Source organism: Theobroma umbraticum, unplaced genomic scaffold (genome assembly GCF_002168275.2).
Source record: "Theobroma umbraticum cultivar Fairchild unplaced genomic scaffold, ASM216827v3 scaffold_239.1, whole genome shotgun sequence".
NCBI lineage: Eukaryota > Viridiplantae > Streptophyta > Magnoliopsida > Malvales > Malvaceae > Theobroma > Theobroma umbraticum.
This window is the reverse complement of record NW_018397273.1, coordinates 2,895,184-2,912,707: the sequence shown is the minus strand read 5'-3', so window position 1 is coordinate 2,912,707 and position 17,524 is coordinate 2,895,184. Positions and strand designations below refer to the sequence as shown.

Below are 17,524 nucleotides of genomic sequence, written 5' to 3'. Positions count from 1 at the left end.
ATGCCTTTACAAACTCACTTAAGAATTTACTATTTTACCCTATATTAAAAATTGAGGTTCTACACTATGGTTTTTGTGCTGTGAAAATGTGGCTCCTACTTGATTTTGTAGAAATTTCCACTACAAGTTTTTTCTTAGATTAATAAACATGTAAAATCCTTTCAAAAAACAAAGTCGTATAAAATATTCAGAATCAATGTCACGATCCAAACTGGGGAGCCATGACCGGCAAACGAGCCTAACAAGCAAGGCCCATGAGACCCGAGTAAGCCTTAAAAATTTGAAACAAGCCAAATCACATAACAAATAGCCAAGGGTTTTAACATTAAACATATTCACAAGGAGTTCTTTTTTTAAATAGGCCCCATGCATAAAGCGTTTTTGATAATAGAATTTTTTATAATTTTACTATTTTTAGCCAAGAAAATTAAAATTTGGATAAAATTACCCTTAACGAAACTGACCCATTTATTTAGCTCTACGCCTCAACCCAAAACCTATTAGCAGGTCAAATATGTTTAGATCTGCACTTCAAACCAATTCATATTCTTTGAGCTTTCCTCGTCAAACTATTCATCTTTGAAGTATTCCTTACTAGAAAGAAAACGTTAAAGTATTTTAAGCATTTTGGAGTAGTTTTTGATATACGAAGAAAACCTTTGAGTGTTTTGAGCATTTTTATGCATTTTGGAATGATTTTGATATATGAAGAAAAACTTTTGAACATTTTGAGCATTCTTTATCAAGTAGGCATATTCGTTAATTATGTTGTAAAATGAAATATGATGTATTATTTGAAATTGCTAATCTTGTTAAATGAAATTCAGTAATTTTGGTGGTTTTTGGGCATTGCGTGACTTACTCTGTACATTGCGTGACTAACTTTGGGCATTACGTGACTTATTTTTAGGTATTGCGTGATTAACTGGTAGGCATTGTGTGACTTGTTAGTAAGGCATTGCGTGACTAGTTAGTAAGGCATTGTGTGACTTAGGTATTGCCTAAAAATCAATCACACAATGCTCATAACCAATCATGTAATGCCTAAAAATCAATCACATAGTAATTTAGTCACACAAAGCTTAAAAATCAGTCTCGCAATACTTAAAATCCAATCTAATCAATTTCAACTCTTCAACTTTGGGGTTCTATGGTTCTATGAATAAACCAATAAACTCAAGAACCTCAAACACAAACTTTTTTTTTTTTTGCTAAGCCATGAAATTGTGCATTTCAGAAAAGATAAGTTACAAAACTCCATAATCCTCCAAAGAAAGACAAAATATATCTCTATCGGGAAGGCTTTGCTCACTTCTTTTATGCAAAAAAAAAATGTATTCCCTTTACAAAATATTCTCTGAATAATTTCAACTTAAAATCTCCAACAAATATGCCTAACAATCATCCCAATCCTAAACACAACAAAATCGTGAACCACCATAAAACCTATCAAACATGCTTTAGCTACCCCTTCTCCCTGGGCCCTTGAAAATATCACCAGAAAGCATCCAGTTACCACATTCATCATGTTGCCTGTAATCACCATGGAAGAGCAAAATCGCTGTTTATCGCACTTGAAAACCACAAAATCCACCATCAAAAAAAATAAAACAAAATAAGAAAGAGCTTGATGTTATCTCTACTCTTTGGATAGCGAGATAGACAGTATTTGATCAGAGAAAGAAATTGAAATTTAATTTTGAAATTTTTATCTAAATGGCAGGATAGAGAAAATTGAAACCATTTTAATTATCTGAAATTGTTTAAAGGGTATTGTTGTCAAGTCATACCGAAAATTGGTTAAAAATAGTTAAAATTATAAAAAATGATATTTTTGAATTGGGCTTATGAGGAAGGTTATTTCTCACAATTTTCTCCATTAATATAACTTAAATTCAAATAAATAAAAATTTCCTTTTATCACATAATTCATACACATTACTTAACATAGTATGTACAAGCCATATGTTGGCTAACAAGCAAGTTCGTCTAATGCAACCCTTAACACAATAATAACATATGGTAACGCAATGCCAACATATTACAAAAATTGAACCAGAAGTGGAAAAACCCAAAGTCAAACTCAACATCAAATAGGAAACCTACCAGATGCCAAAATTGGTTTGCCGAATGTCAACACCAATAACGCAAGTCCTACGGCCTATTTATCTACCCATGGTACAAACAAAGAGGTGAATCATCTAATACTGAATGTAGGAATGTAAATAAATCAAATGTAATAGTGTAGATAAATAAATACATATAAGCATTCATAATGCATCCAATACTCAATGAGAGGATGTAAATAAATCAAATGTAATAGCATGGATAAATAAATACATATAAGCATTCATAATGCTTTCACACATATTCAAACAAACATCTCCAAGAATAAAAGCATAACAAATCATCCAAATAGGTATCCTTTAAGCTTTCCATCACTTTCATCTATGCAACTATATTTCCACAAATAGTACAAATTAAAATAGGCTTGCTTTAGAAGTCATTATGAAGTAATCTTAATAGGCACACCATACTTGCCAAAGTATTATATCGAATTCAAGTTCGTTTACCTCTCAATAGCCACATAATCGAATTGTTATAACATGTTACTCATAATTCAAATTGTAATCATGGAGTGATCTTCCCTATATATAATCAAATCACGTATAGTGGCCAACTGACGGAGTCAAATCACAGTCGGTGTAACGCCCCTAATTTTTGACATGGCTCATATGTGATGTTGGTCAAGTGACTGGAGGAGTTATTTAAGTTTTGATGAATATGATTATGTCTAGAGATAAATGACAATGAACGTGATGGGTAAATTACTATCTTTAATGAAATGGTGCAGATGTTTGGCACTTTGACATCTACGTATGCCATTAAGGTTAATATCAATAAAAATGATGAATTAATCCTATAAATTAAGGATTTCATTTAATTTGATGTACATTTGAGGATATATGTATGAGGATTTTGAATTATATGAGTTAGTTGAGGTATGAGATTAACAGGAAGTGGAATTCGAGTGTTAGGTTGGATTTTTGGCAATTAAAAAAGGCTTGAGACTGCTTACAAGGGAAAATGTATCGATACATTCATGATAGGATGAACAATGCAAGGCCCACAGGAGGAATTGCATTGATACATTCAAGAATGTATCGATAGATTGGGCTAAAGATGAACATGTATCGATATATTGTCCAAATGTATCGATGGATATGAAGAAGAGAGCACTCAAGACTATTATGCCTAAAATGTATTGATACATTGCCTTAATGTATCGATACAATTATTCAAATTAAGGGCAAATGTATTAATACATTTCCAAATGTATTGATACATCAAAGAGGAATGGCAAAAATAAAAAGGGGTCAACGGGCATTCCACCCTATCTCTCTTTCAGCTCTTTCTCTCATTCTCTCTTTATGCCATACAAAATCCTAAGCCCCCAAATGCCAGTTGGAGCCCATTTGAGCTGAATATAAGCCTTGGCAACGATCCGAATGTAAGTTTATTTATTTTAACTGATTGATTTTCAATTTAATTAGTTAATAAGCTCGGATCCAAATATTATTAGATTTGGTCAAACTCTTTCCCCTTAAGTTTATTGGAGATTTAGATCTTAGATTTGGGTAACCTAGCTTTTAAGGTAAGGGTCTAGCTCATTTGTTGGAAGATTGAGCTTATATATTGGATTTAGGTATTTTTAAAAAGTTAGGATTGGAAAGTTAGGAAATAAATAATTTTGTATTGTTTTGATGTGTTTGAGGGAAAAAAATAGAGGCTATTGATGCACTTGTGAGCTAGAGGACACTTAGAGGCTTGAAGTTGAGCTTGATTGCAATGTGCCTCTAATTGTTAAAATGTGTGGGATTTAATTAAATACATGTGATGCAAGTTGCATAATGTGTGAGTTGCCATGGTACTTAAATGTTATGTGTATACCCAGATGACAATGCTTAGGCTAGAGAATTGATATGTATATAATATACATAAATTTGTATGTATGTATATATATATGTGTCTGCCTAGAGGTATGTGCCTAGGCTAAAGAATAAGTATGATTATGTGCATAGATGAAAATGCCTAAGCTAATTGGTTATTTGAAAGAAGAAATCTATGTTTGTGTGATTTATTGTGAGCCACATGGTGGCGTTGTGTTAGAACCCATGGTATGTAGGACCCAGAACAAGAGGCCTACCTATGGTATGATACCAATTATGAGTTAAGGATTGCGATGAATTATGATGAATGGATTGCCCTATTCAATACATGGGCACCATAAATATTTGGGTTAATGGCACAATGATTGAGTGATATTGAATATGTGGGGCTGAAAAGCCATGATTACTTATAGACATGATCTATGTATGAATGCCCATGTATTTGTGGTTAATTGATGATAAGTATAAAGCTGTTAAGCTATGATTGTTTTGATTCAATATGAAGACTACCCACATGGAGTTAAAGGCATGAAGGCTTATAGCTTTATTGTGTTTCGTTTGATGATGATTTAGAAGTTGAAGGCACCTAGAATTATATTGAGCTTAAAGATGACTGAAGCTCAATGAATTTGAATGTGATTTGATGTGGACATATGTAATGTCATAGGCGAGATGGCCTAACTTGTGGTTATGTGTTCCATCCAAATGATGAATTTTAGATGTTGATTTGACTTGAGGTAGAGTGTAGTCTTACACCCTGTGACTTGTGTGCTTGCAGGGATGGTGGTAACCAGGGATAGTGGCACTAATCTTGCTTGTGATTCTTGCCCACAATGCTTCGATGCCATCCATTGAGATTACTTTGAGTGATGCCAAGATCGGGAGATTACTCTAGTCAATGATATGATTCTTCACCCATTGCTTTAGCATTTATGTGATTTGTTCTCCGTTAGTAGCTCCAACACTGTGCATGATCTATTCTCCACCAGTTGCTTCGACACAAGCATTATCTGCTATCTGCTCTAACATTGTGCGTGATCTGTTATGCTCCCGTTACTTTAGCACGCAAGTAATATGTTTCTCCACCAGCGACTTTGCCTTAAGCATGATCTGATTCTTCACCAATTGGCCACTAAGCATGATTTGACTGTATTCAAGCTAGGACCACTCATTTGATTTCATTTAACTATGATAATATGCATCAGAGATGGCATGATTTGATTTGAATATGAAATTGTGTTGACTAACTCTGAATAATATCTGAAGGAATGCTTCGAAATAAGAAACTGTTTATAAATGAGATTTGAGGTTACGCTTGGCAACTAAGGTGTGCCTATCAAGCCTAATTTAATTATAATAGCTTTAAATATTAGCTTTGAATTGATATGATTTATTATGATAACATAGAACTTGGAAATTTGTAGATATGATATGCCATTGATATGTGATATGGCCAGTTTAACTATGATGAATTGCGCATGTAGGACATTAGAATGATCCTTGCACTTTTAACTTAGAGATGTTTGAATATGTATATACTATGGCTAGATAGGCCTAGATGTATAATATATATATATATATAATATCATGCTGTGATAGCATCCACTCACTGAGTATTAGATAACTCACTCCTCTATTGTACCAACTGCAAATAAGAGAAGCTGTGAAGTCATGTGGCAAGTGTCCTCAATTAGACAAACATGTAATAGGTATCCAGTAGGTCTCTTTTCCAACATGCACTCCTTTGAGTTTGTATGGGCCTTCCATCTTTCAGTTTGATTAGTTGGTGAATATGTCAGGCACAATGTGCCATTTGAACTGTATAATGGTTGTTATGTACGAACCTGATTTGATGGCTATCGTATGACCTTATGTATAATTGTATGGATTGTAAGCCAGGGATAATGTAATATATTTGAGATTTTTATGAATATTTGATTATAAATCCCTTAGCATTTGAGTTACATGGTTGTGAAGTTTGAGGCTTGCTCAAGTCTAATGGGCTTGCCTGTTAGGCTCGTGCATCAGTCATGGCCCTTGAGTTTTGGTCTTAACCCTTGGTGTTGTAGCAACTGGTGGATAATCAAATGACATGAATGTTGAAGCAACAAGCAAAGGGTTAGATCATGCTTGGAGTCAAAGCACCCGACAAAGAATTAATCACACTCAATGCCGAAACAACTAGTGATGAATCAAAGTCATCATCCGAAATTACTCGACATATGGCATCAAAGCACTACAAACAAGAATCAAAGGCAAAACTTATACCACTATCCTTACAGGCACAGAACTTAGTCACAGGGAAAAGAACTCCACTCAACCTCAAATCAAATCAACGTCTGGAAGCTTCATCATCGAACGGAATACAAATCCACAATCAAGACCATCATGCCTTTGATATCACATATGTGTATACACCATTCACATCAAGGATCACACTTAATGAGCTTCAGATTCTAATTAGATTAGTATCATTTCTAAGTACCCTTAATCTTCCAAGGCATAAAACACCTATAATCCTCTAAGAGGTTAATTGTCTTGAGTAAACTATTCTTAGAAATTCATCATTTTCACTAAGCCTCCTAGTCTAGGCTTAAACCATTATGTGGCTTGCACTAAGGCATAGATACATATCACATATAACATATATACTTTACTAGCCTCGACATATCCATCTAGACATTTACATATATACATATATATATATATATATATATCAATCACGTACCATGGCAATGCATTATTCAATGCATGGTGCATTACATGCATCTTATTCAAACAAATAAACCCACTCACTATGACAAACGAAAGCAATTCCACTGCCAAGTTGAACTTTCTTGCCTCCAATGGCTCTCTAGCTCACCAACATGTTAGTGGCTTTGTTTTCCCTTAGAAGTTGGGTTGCCCAATCTCAACTCCAAATTCCTAGCAGACTCAAGGGAGAAAATTTTACCAAAGCTAGAGCAAATAGATTTCTAAGTTATTAACCAATTAAATCAAAAATAAATAAGTAAAAAGGTGTAATCTTACCTCAACAATGGTTTTTCTAAACTCCAATCCAATTCAAACAAGCTCCAAATCCCAATTGGTTCTAGGGTTTTCGAAGGTTAGAAAGTGGGAAGTGTTTTCCTTTTGTTCTAAAATGAGTTGATAGCTTGAAACCCTTTTTATTGTTGCATTTTCACATTAATTTATCGATAGATGACAGCATCTATTAATAGATCCCTCTAAAATTTTAGGCGTTGACCTTTATCTGTCGATACATTTATCAAGTCTATCAATAGATGGTGCACTAGACCCTTTCACATTTTTCCCATTTAGCTATCGATAGATTCCACAGATTTATTGATAGATGCTTCTCAACTTGTTCGCAACTTATCCCTTGTAGCCATCTATTGATAGATTTCGCAGATCTATCAATAATTTCCATCCCACATACTTCATTTGGTTCTTAAGTGAACATCAGTCGATAGTCAAGGTGAATGTATTGATAGATGTTCATCCAAATTGCCTTCCCATGCCTTCTATCTTGTATCTATCGATAGATGTTCAACATTTATCAATAGATCATGTCTAGAATTCAGATTTTTCACATCCCAAGTCTCCGAATTCACCCATTTAAGTTCGTAATTCATTTTCATTCAAATAAACACTTTAAATCATTTATATAACTCAAGGTTCTTGCACAGATACTCAAATATAAGATTAAATCTCAATCTACAACTTCAAACTTTAAGATTCATTAATAATTTGGCTAGCAATTTGCCTAAGTGTCATGAGGCATTGCTTCCATACACTTAGCACATCTTAAATATCATCAAAATCCTCAAATGCAAAACAAACTTTCAAGGTCATTCTCAATACACATGGGCATATTCTCAAGCCTTCAAACATATACATAAAAATTTAATTAATTCCTCAATAGCTTAATTCACACCATGTAATGCATATCAAAGTCAGCGATGTTACAATCAAGATCTAAGAATTAGTCTACATTAATCTTGGAAAGGTAAAAGATTGAAACAGATTTGATAAGAGAAAGATTATTCTATGAATTTTTTAATACTTATTTTCTCCACATTTTAGAACTTTGTGTCTTGGATTCTTTGGATTGTTAATGTTAGTATGGATTGATCATACAATGGTACATTGCTTTTACAAAGAGAGTTACCTTGCAACAAGTTATACCTTTTGCCACATTAGCCAATCAATTTTGTGTAAGAGTAAAAGTAAGAAATCTTGGAAATAAAAAATATTAAAAATAAAAAATGACCCCACCTCACATCGTGAGAGTATACTCATAGATAATGAGTAGAAGGTTTGTTATCTTAATTTCTATTATTTTCACTACTCACATGAATTCAATATAGTGCTTTATCGCTTGCATCTTGACTCTTGTTATAGATTTCTTTTAATTGCTATTAACTCTCTCGAACACGACAATTCTAGAGATCCAACGAGCAAAAGAACAAATATTTATATTTTCAATCTGTCTCCCAAATTAGAGTTCTTTGGATTCATATTTTTTATTTTAACTTTTTGTCTTGTTAATAAAGGAAAAACACATCAAGCGAACGGAATTCCAAAGATGTGAAAAACTTGCCTAGCGCATATGTGGAGCAACATGTTGAGTTATGTTGAGTCGCTTTGTGTTTTTGATTATATAATAATTTGGTCGACTTGACAACCACGAATCATGCTACTACATGTTGAGTTGAACCACAAGGAGCTGCGGCTTGAAGTGTACAATTACAAGTTCCCAACCTTTTTCCATCAAGCTTTTTGGAATTTGGAAGAGGAAGAAAATTCTTTTTATAAAAAAAAAAACTACTTGTACAGTTCCTAACTATAACATTTGGATTCGGAATTGGAGTAAACTTGTATTGGATTCTTCACTTGGCATTGCCAAATTAGGCAGAGCAGGAATTACAGTTGCAAGTCTTGGGTACAAAAGCACAGACTCCGAAGGGCTTGTTAGGAAGCTGGCAGTCGATGCCAAAGCAGCAAGGCATGGTGGTACAGGTGGAGGCGGCGCTGGTGGTGCAGCACTTGCACAGCAAGCACAGCTGGAAAGGAGCAAGCTTCCGCCGTGCATCATCAGCTTTGCCTTGAAGCACGCGATACTCGGTTGGCCCAACGGCTACGGGCTTATATTCTCGGGTTGGTGATGATGATGCCTCAGCTACCACCGCCTTAACTGCAACTATCATGGACTCAATTAACATGGCTGGCAAGAACGATTACGTTTCAAACCGAATTCAGAAACTAACATACCTTGACAAGCGGTGAAGTGAGCAATGAAGAGGATCACAATCGATAGTTTCAAGATACCATGACCGGTGGCCCAGCTGTCCATGGTGCACAGAGCTAGAAAGAAGCATGCATAAAGAGAGGGGGAAGGGGCGGGGTTCACGCACCAAGGAGAGCGATAAAATTTGCCAAGGAAATTTGTGTGGTGGATAGTAAGGAGAAGGAGAATTGTTGAGAAGGTGGGTCAAACAAATGGATGGATATATATATATTATATATATATATATAATAATTATATATCAAATCCCAATTTGTATCATAAATCATGCAGGAGGGCCAATTATGGGGGCTACAAAATGTATGGAGCAATCCAAAACCGACAACCAACTTTATGCAAAGCGGTTAACTTGACTCAAAACCTTCAATGTGGAGCTTAATTCAGTAAAAGAATCAAGTTTGTTAGATTCCTATGCTTGCTGTCCTTCTTCTGTCATTGCCCTTGGCCTTGACCGTGGAGTAGTGCTCCTCCGCATTCCGTTTGCATAATAACGTATCAGGATAAGCCATGTTAGCTCTTCCAAGATGAATTTTAGGTCAAGAAGAGGCATGCCAGAGAGGATGTAGGATGAAGTTGAAGTCCATGCACCGCCCCCACTTTAATCCATCTTTTGCTTTTCATCTGCACGCACAGGGTTGTATGGACCTACACTTGTCGGTTTGGAGGAACATGGGGCCGACCAAAAATATGAGGATAAGAAGCAGCTGGTTTAAGAATCCTTTGCCAACAAACGTGAGGGAATACTCCTTGTCATCGTTGCAAGTTGCTAGTCTTTCCTATTGACTATCATCGTTGCTGTCAACATTTTTCATCTTTACCATCTTCATCGAAATAAAATTGCGGCAAAAAGCATCTACTTACAAGTCTGCGGCTGTATGCTTACGCTGAAAACAATTTCGAACAGGAAATTCCAGTGATACAAGCTTAAGTTGAATAGCATAATCAACACTGACTACGGATAACATACACATTAGGTACAATGAAGCAAAACCACCCTTGTTTTAGCAAGCAAATTTGTCATTTTGGCAGGAGGTTATGGTACAAAAGACACACCAAAGAAGTGTACAACTAGCTGATATTATCATCGAACCCTGCATGCTGCAGGGCCACCCGGGGAACAATTTGGATTAGGCGACCTACAAATGGCACCCGGACCAACATTGTTGGAAAATCTGTAACGCACACGATAGTCTGGAACTCCACCCATTGCAAATGGACCAGCACCTCCTGTTAGTTTTGGGTTTAAAGATGAAGAGACTTCACCCGCGCTACCACCAGTGCATTGTAGAGGTTCCAACGTTTCAACTACATCACTCATTAATGGCCTCGCTTTTGGATTCTGGCTCAGACAGTAGTATGCCAAGCTGCATGCCTTCTGCGCAGCCCTTACTGAATATTGATTCTCCAATCTTGGATCAATTATTTGCAGTAACTTTCTCTTATCATTCAGTTTTGGTCGAGCCCATTCCACCAAGTTCTGCTCCTTGCTTGGTCTTGTCTTATCAACAGATTTCCTTCCTGTCAAAAGCTCCAAAAGAACAACTCCGAAGCTGTATACGTCACTCCTGGCAGTCAGATGGCCTGCTCATTTTATACAGACGGAGAAATAATTAACTGTGCATATCAAACATAATTGCTTCTTCATTTGTTGAAACCATCACAAGTAAAAATAGAAGACCAGAGCAGTTCACAATATGATAAATGCTCAAATGTACCAAAGTCCCAGAACTGGTACAACAGGCACTTAAGAAGGAATTATAATCAGCTTGAAAATACAGTCAGATTCAATCTATGTATATCCTTGATATCTCTTTATTTTAGTAGATCTATAGTTTTGGATCTTGCTCATGAATCATGAGAAAAATGATCTGTTGATACTTGTATTTGTTTTCATAATCATTCATAAATAAAAGTGTGAACCACTTTGAATAACTTCTTTTGTTTACTTAAACAAAGTTTTAACCTCTTTCTTTTCTATCCCAAACAATATTAATGAAAAGAAATCCAAAATTATCTTCCCATTTGACACTGCCAAAACTAATGCAGCAAGTTTCTTATGCATTGTCATATCTAAGAAGCAGAAGGCGCAATTGTTAGTAACAGTGACACTGAAGGACCTATGCTTATCCGTATGATGAAGCAGCTAAAATGTTATTGGTGCCGGTAGCTTGCAACCAACATGCTTTCATGACCTGTCTTTCTGGAAGGCAGCTCAGAAAAGAAATTTATATTAAATGATGGCCTTTCCCTATTTATGGATCATAACCAGTTTCCCCCCATGGATTAAACTTCTATTTTCCAATATAAATGTTATGACGATGTATAACACATTTCTGAGATATTAGGAGGCCGTACCAGTCATAAACTATTCTGGTGCAGCATAGCCATACGTTCCCATCACTCGAGTTGATACATGGGTCTCATCACCTTGTGGTCCAGCTTTTGCAAGCCCAAAATCAGAAAGTTTGGCTGTATAATCCTGCATATTCAAGAGGCAACTAGCATGAAAATTTCTTTCCCTTTTGGCCAATCCACTAGCATGGATTGAAATGGACAAAGCATCCAACAATCAAGAGAGATGAAGACAAGAGCAAGCTCTTAAATAAATGATTTAGGCCAATGCTTACAGAGTCCAACAATATATTGGAAGTTTTAAAATCCCTATATATTACAGGTCTTTCAGCATTGTGAAGGAAAGCAAGCCCTTTCGCAGCTCCTAGAGCAATCATCATTCTTGTCGCCCAGGATAAAGGAACAGTTGTCTCTGAATGCCACAGAAAAGCGACATCAAAATATTACCAGACAAAAATAATCATAACAAATATCAAAAGGAAAAAGGAGGCAAAGGAACTCATTAAAGCATTTAGTGGCTTTTGCTTCTAACTTGGATACTCTTCAGTCAGCATAAGACACATGGCACACTAGTTTCCCAAGGAACCTAGGATGACTGATGGAGGAGGATACAGATAGTAGTCCCAATTAAGGGAGTGAGCCTACATATACAGCATATGTTTATATTCTCATGGGTGCCTCATTGATCAAATAAGTTTAGGACAACATACACCTACAGGATAATCTAGAGCCTTGCAATAAAAAATATGGCAAGGTTCATCTCTTATAATTAGCTGCCAGCCCATTTAGAAGATTGAGATGATTTTGAAACAAAATGTCTACAATAGCACCTTGAACATAGGGGTGCTTACAACAGATCACGAGGTATTACTGCGTGCATGAGCCTATGCACTGCTTTGGAGCAGTGAAATATTTTCCTTACAAGATTCCATATTCTACAATTAGCTTTAGTTGATCATAAAGGAGCTACACCAAATCCTTTTAAGATGCTCCACACACACTTCAGAATTCTGTGATGATAATAGGTGAACCAGTTGAAAAAGTTGCATGGGCAGGTTAATCTGTTCATTAGTCGCTAGAATCCTTTTAACACCAAATTGACGAGTTAATGAGCAGATAGCAAAGTTTCTAGAGCCTAGTGGTTGACAATATGTTTGGAGCATGAAAGCAAGGTATTTGTAATCATTGAGAGCAGCTGAGGATATGATGTTGTAATTGAGAGACGGGGAAAGAAGATAAGCATATAAGCATGAATCAATATAGGGATCCTGTGCAGCATTTAGCAATGCAAAAACAGGAGAAGTGGAGAAACCCATACTTCGAAAAAGGTGGTTCTCAAGGCTTCCACGGAACATGAATTCGTATACCAGTAGCCTGTGATCATCCTCGCAACAATACCCGATGAGCTTAACCAGATTTGGATGCCTCAGCTGGCCGAGAAAGTTGACCTCAGTCTGAAGATAGAGCATGACGTTTAGGAAAAAGGGTTGAAAGTTAGGGAAATTTGAGAGAGAGAGAGAAATATGTATATACATACAAGCCATTCGCGGTGACCCTGAAGGCCCTCCTTGTTGAGGACCTTGACAGCGACGGGTAGAGACTTGAGGCCAACCCTTACATTCTCGTCAATGTAACCTTTGTAGACGGTTCCGAAGCCACCTTCTCCAAGAATGTAGTCAGAACGGAAGCTCTTGGTAATGGTTTCCAGCTCATACAAGGTGAAGGCAATGACGTGGGTATAGAGTAGCGAATTCTTTCTCGAGTCCTCGAAGTTGCGGGGGGTACAGGGATCGCTCAGATCTGACAGTGTACGATTGTGACTCTGCTTCTTCTCAGATAACATGTGGAGCTGTTGAACTGCGAAAAAACATGCCACCAATTTCACTTTTTGCTCACTTCAATTTCACACGAAAGCAACAATTTTCCCGGGAAAGATGAAGAAAAGACTAGAAAGGGAAAGCCCTAGATCTGGAATGTGAGTAATAAAATTTATTAAAACAAAAAACCTTGAGCGTGAGTAACAACAGCAGATTCCTCTCTAGTGCCACAGTTGCCCATGTCGGAATGAGTTCGCAGCTGCTTCCCACAAGGCTCTGAGTTTCATTCTGTGGAGTGTTGCTAGTCGCTGCCGTGTCTGTGTGTGGGCATCATATCAGCATTATCGCTGTCTTTCTCACTCCACTCTTACAGAAAAGCACGTATTTTACCTGTAACTTAAATAGTGGCGTAAATTTCTTCTGTCCTTTTTCTTTGGTTTTGTGACGAAAAGGCATTAAATTAAAGTTGAAATCAGAATATACACTCAAAGTGTACATATGGGCCCATTGTTTGGGTCGATTTCCAAGCTGCTCCCTGGGTTCTTAAACCTAGTTTATTATTGTTGTTGTGTTTTAAAAAAGATCGAATTGCAACAGGTGCGTTTCAAATTTACTGTAGAAACCTTGATTTGTGATTTTTTTTTTTTCGTTTTAATATTTGATATTACTTTGAAAAAAAGGGCGATAAAGAAGTAAAATGTTTGAATTCAAAATATTTAAATAATTACAAGAACAATTTTGTGATTCAAACCAATATTATTTAATAGTTAAAAAGTGTTTTTGACAGCCAAGAAAAAAAACCTCTTGATAAGCTTTTACAATAAGCTCATAAAGTGCAGTAAAAGAAATACTTTTGGACCAAAAGTGGTCTTTTGGCACTGTAAACATTATACCAAAGGAGCTCTTGGTCTCAATGAAATATACTCCCAAACTAGTTCATAAGTTTCCTTCACATAACACTTGAGTCTAAATAGAATATACATCCAAGTGAAAAGGTAAAATAGTCATCATTTGTGGGTGCTGCATAATGATTCATGAGATAGATATCAGTGTCACGATTTAAGTGTTTAGACCAAGCACGGCAACAACTCAAGTAAATTAACAAACCAGCAATCCAACCAACTAGCCTAGTAAACAAGAGGCTTAGTATCATCAATCAACCTTGTATCGAGCCATGACTATATAGATGTACCTAGAAGAGTGGTCATCTTGTGTACTAGGGGAAAGGTGTCCTTTTTTCAAGCAATGTAATGGTCCTTGACCCATTGTGTTAAGGTTATAGCCCTTCAAAGTTATGGAACATACTCTTTTGTTGTGGAATGCACTCATATGAGAGAAAAGGAATAATGTGGAAAGTCGAGGGACTTGTGATTTGGCTAAAAGGGCCTAGATAGGTGGCTAGCAAGGCCAAAGAGACAGCAGTACGAGTAAGGCTTCAGTCTTAATGGGCCGGTAGGGCTAACATAGGATTTCGTTGTCACTAGGCTCCCAACAAGGGAGTATATTTATCTGTATTGATGTGGGATAGGAGCAGAAAAGCATATCTATTAGTACCGATGTGAGACAAGAGCATAAGACTACAATCTTATTGAGGTAATATGCCTCTAAGCAAAAGGGACAATTAAGGGTATTATGTACATTCTGTGTTCAGCAACATAGGATACAATGTTATAGAGTTGCAAGCTTATGTTTTTATTGTAGCCAACTAAGGTGTCACATCCCATTTCTAGAGATATGACTGATGCAAAGACCTATGTGGGTGTGCTCGACTAGGCTTAAGCAAGCTTCTTACTCATAAGTCATATATTGTTCATATGTATAAAGCATACACATTATCAGCAATACATCAACATGCAATTTGGTTCGCCATCACAACATGGTGGAATTCAACACAACGAAGTGTGGAAAAGCTAATGAACATCATACTAGGTGCTATCATAATAAGGTGGAATGTTACCTCACGACGTGCAGAAATACTAATAAATTATAAATGAAAAGTAGTTTTCATAACTCAAGCAAATATTTTATCATAAGTATTTAACTGTCAAATTCTCGTAAAACATATAAATCGTTATGCCATTTGTGTTTACATACTCATAAATACTCATAAAGAAAAATCCATCAACATATAACAATAAAATAAAGACCAACTCATCAGTGGAATAGGACTCGACCTTTTAAGCATTAAGGGGGTTGCTAGAACACTTTTTAAGAAAGATCGAGAGCTCATTTCCACGATAAGGGTATTAAGTTATTCACTGATCCAAAAAAAAAACTAATGTGTGAGTTACAAATACTTTGTGAGTGAATACGAGAAGGGGATAAGCCAAGGGAAAGAGTTATTGCATAAATCATATGTTATATAATCATGACATTAACAAATCTCATAAGTTTTTCTTTAAACTAATGTATATAGCATTGTTCAAAACCATTTCTTATAAGTATAATAGAAGCCAAAGTTTGCATAAACATTTAGGATGAAAATGGGAGTTATAAACATTTGAAAACATTGTGAAAACAAAGTGAAAACACTATTCTGTAATTGAAGTATCGATACATTTGGAAAAGTATCGATACTTGCTACACAAAATACTTCATGGGACATTCTATGTTCTACGTATTGATACTTACTCTTCAAGTATCAATACTTTATTCATAAAACCTAGTCTACTAAAACATCTTTTGCATTTTCCAACTCTAAACGTCATCCTAACCATAGGATCAATCATATAGACTAAGATTCAGTTGACTAAGCTATACTCCATCAAGTTCTCAACTATACCATGTCATTTCCTCATTTATAACTTGTATAGAATCTTCTTACAATATATTCTCCCTAATCATTCTAATAATTAACTAGAATTCAACTATCTGTGAGTGGTAGCTCGCCCCAAGTCAAGGTGAAAATGGTTTAATCCCCACTATCTTAGATTTCTTGGGAGTGGCAGTCAGCCCCAAATCTTAACGGCTAGGGTTTAATCCCTACTAACTTAGATTACTAAGTGCATTTATGAGTGGCATCTCATGTAGTTTGTCCCAACTCATAACGAATAATGGTAAAAATCCACACTATCTTGGATTACTTCTAAACATATAGTATCTATCATATCCATAACTTATAACATCATCATTTCATAGTCATACTTCTCCATGGCTCATGTGTTTTACTCATAAGGTATGTGGAACTACATCACATACAAATCAAAATTATCGTACATGACATGCTTATATACACATCACATAAATGTTTCATAGGCTCATGGGTGGGTATGTCTACATCCACCTAAACATCTCACGTAGCATACATGCATTTCATATTCATCATATCAACTTGAGCTCATTTCGAAGGACAATCAAATAAAAGGCTTGTCCCCCTTTATTGAAAGCTGATACACAATAGGATATTTACATATATAGTATATTCAAAAACATTTTTGAAATCATTTGGGTTTAAAACATTTGGGTTTAAAACATTTGAGAAGCCATTATAAAGGTAATCTTTAATCATGCATGATAAACACTTCAATAAATAATTTTTTACTTTACATATATAAAATACTTTAAAAAGGTGGATCCACGTACCTTTACGAGACTCAACCTTTACCAACGACCAAGACTGGACTCCAGCAAATTCCTTGGAGTTTTGACAACACCTAAGCTTTCAACAATCATTGTAAGTATTACTTAAACTAAAATCTTGTGGTAATCATCAATACCAATTACAAAACTTGTTGGGTTCAAGTAATACTAAATTTCTAGCTTTAAATCTACTATTTTTCATTTATCTAATGGTAAATACATTTAAATCTTTAACTAGTCCTTACCTTGGTGAACTACAAAGGATAAAAGTCTCTAGAAACCTTAGCTTCTTTGACAAACCACGAAATCTATTTGATTACATAAAATCAATAATGGAAATCTAAGTTTTGAAAGATTAAAAGGTGGAAACTTTAACTTTGATAGTTAGAAAAACACAAACCAAACTTTAAATCTTCGAAAATGAGGTTTTTTTGGTAGGAAAAGAAGTTTGAAAGTGTTGAAATTTGAGAGAAAATGTTGAAAAGGTAGTTGGAGTTTGAAAAAATGAAAAAGAAACC

At 35.7% G+C, this 17,524-nt stretch overlaps 2 protein-coding genes across 3 annotated transcripts; both read right to left on the bottom strand.

Moving 5' to 3' along the window:
* Window positions 1–8,634: 8,634 nt before the first annotated feature.
* Window positions 8,635–9,455, bottom strand: LOC110426942 (uncharacterized). 2 transcript variants are annotated; one of them, XM_021442281.2, is made up of 2 exons: window positions 9,225–9,455; window positions 8,635–9,153 (listed from the first exon to the last, which is right to left on the bottom strand). In XM_021442281.2, the coding sequence occupies exons 1-2, from the start codon at window positions 9,304–9,306 to the stop codon at window positions 8,861–8,863; spliced, it is 375 nt and encodes a 124-aa protein (XP_021297956.1). In that variant the 5' UTR covers window positions 9,307–9,455; the 3' UTR covers window positions 8,635–8,860. The 2 variants fall into 2 exon arrangements, with proteins under 2 accessions (XP_021297956.1, XP_021297957.1); XM_021442282.2 differs by having other exon boundaries at window positions 8,635–9,147; window positions 9,225–9,446.
* Window positions 9,456–10,152: 697 nt separating this feature from the next.
* On the bottom strand, window positions 10,153–13,863 carry LOC110426941 (Protein kinase superfamily protein). Its single transcript, XM_021442279.2, is given in 6 exon segments — window positions 10,153–10,839; window positions 11,614–11,737; window positions 11,886–12,022; window positions 12,929–13,064; window positions 13,148–13,467; window positions 13,617–13,863. Coding segments are annotated over 6 exon segments (1,269 nt in total). The 5' UTR covers window positions 13,669–13,863; the 3' UTR covers window positions 10,153–10,339.
* Between the last annotated feature and the right edge of the window lie 3,661 nt (window positions 13,864–17,524).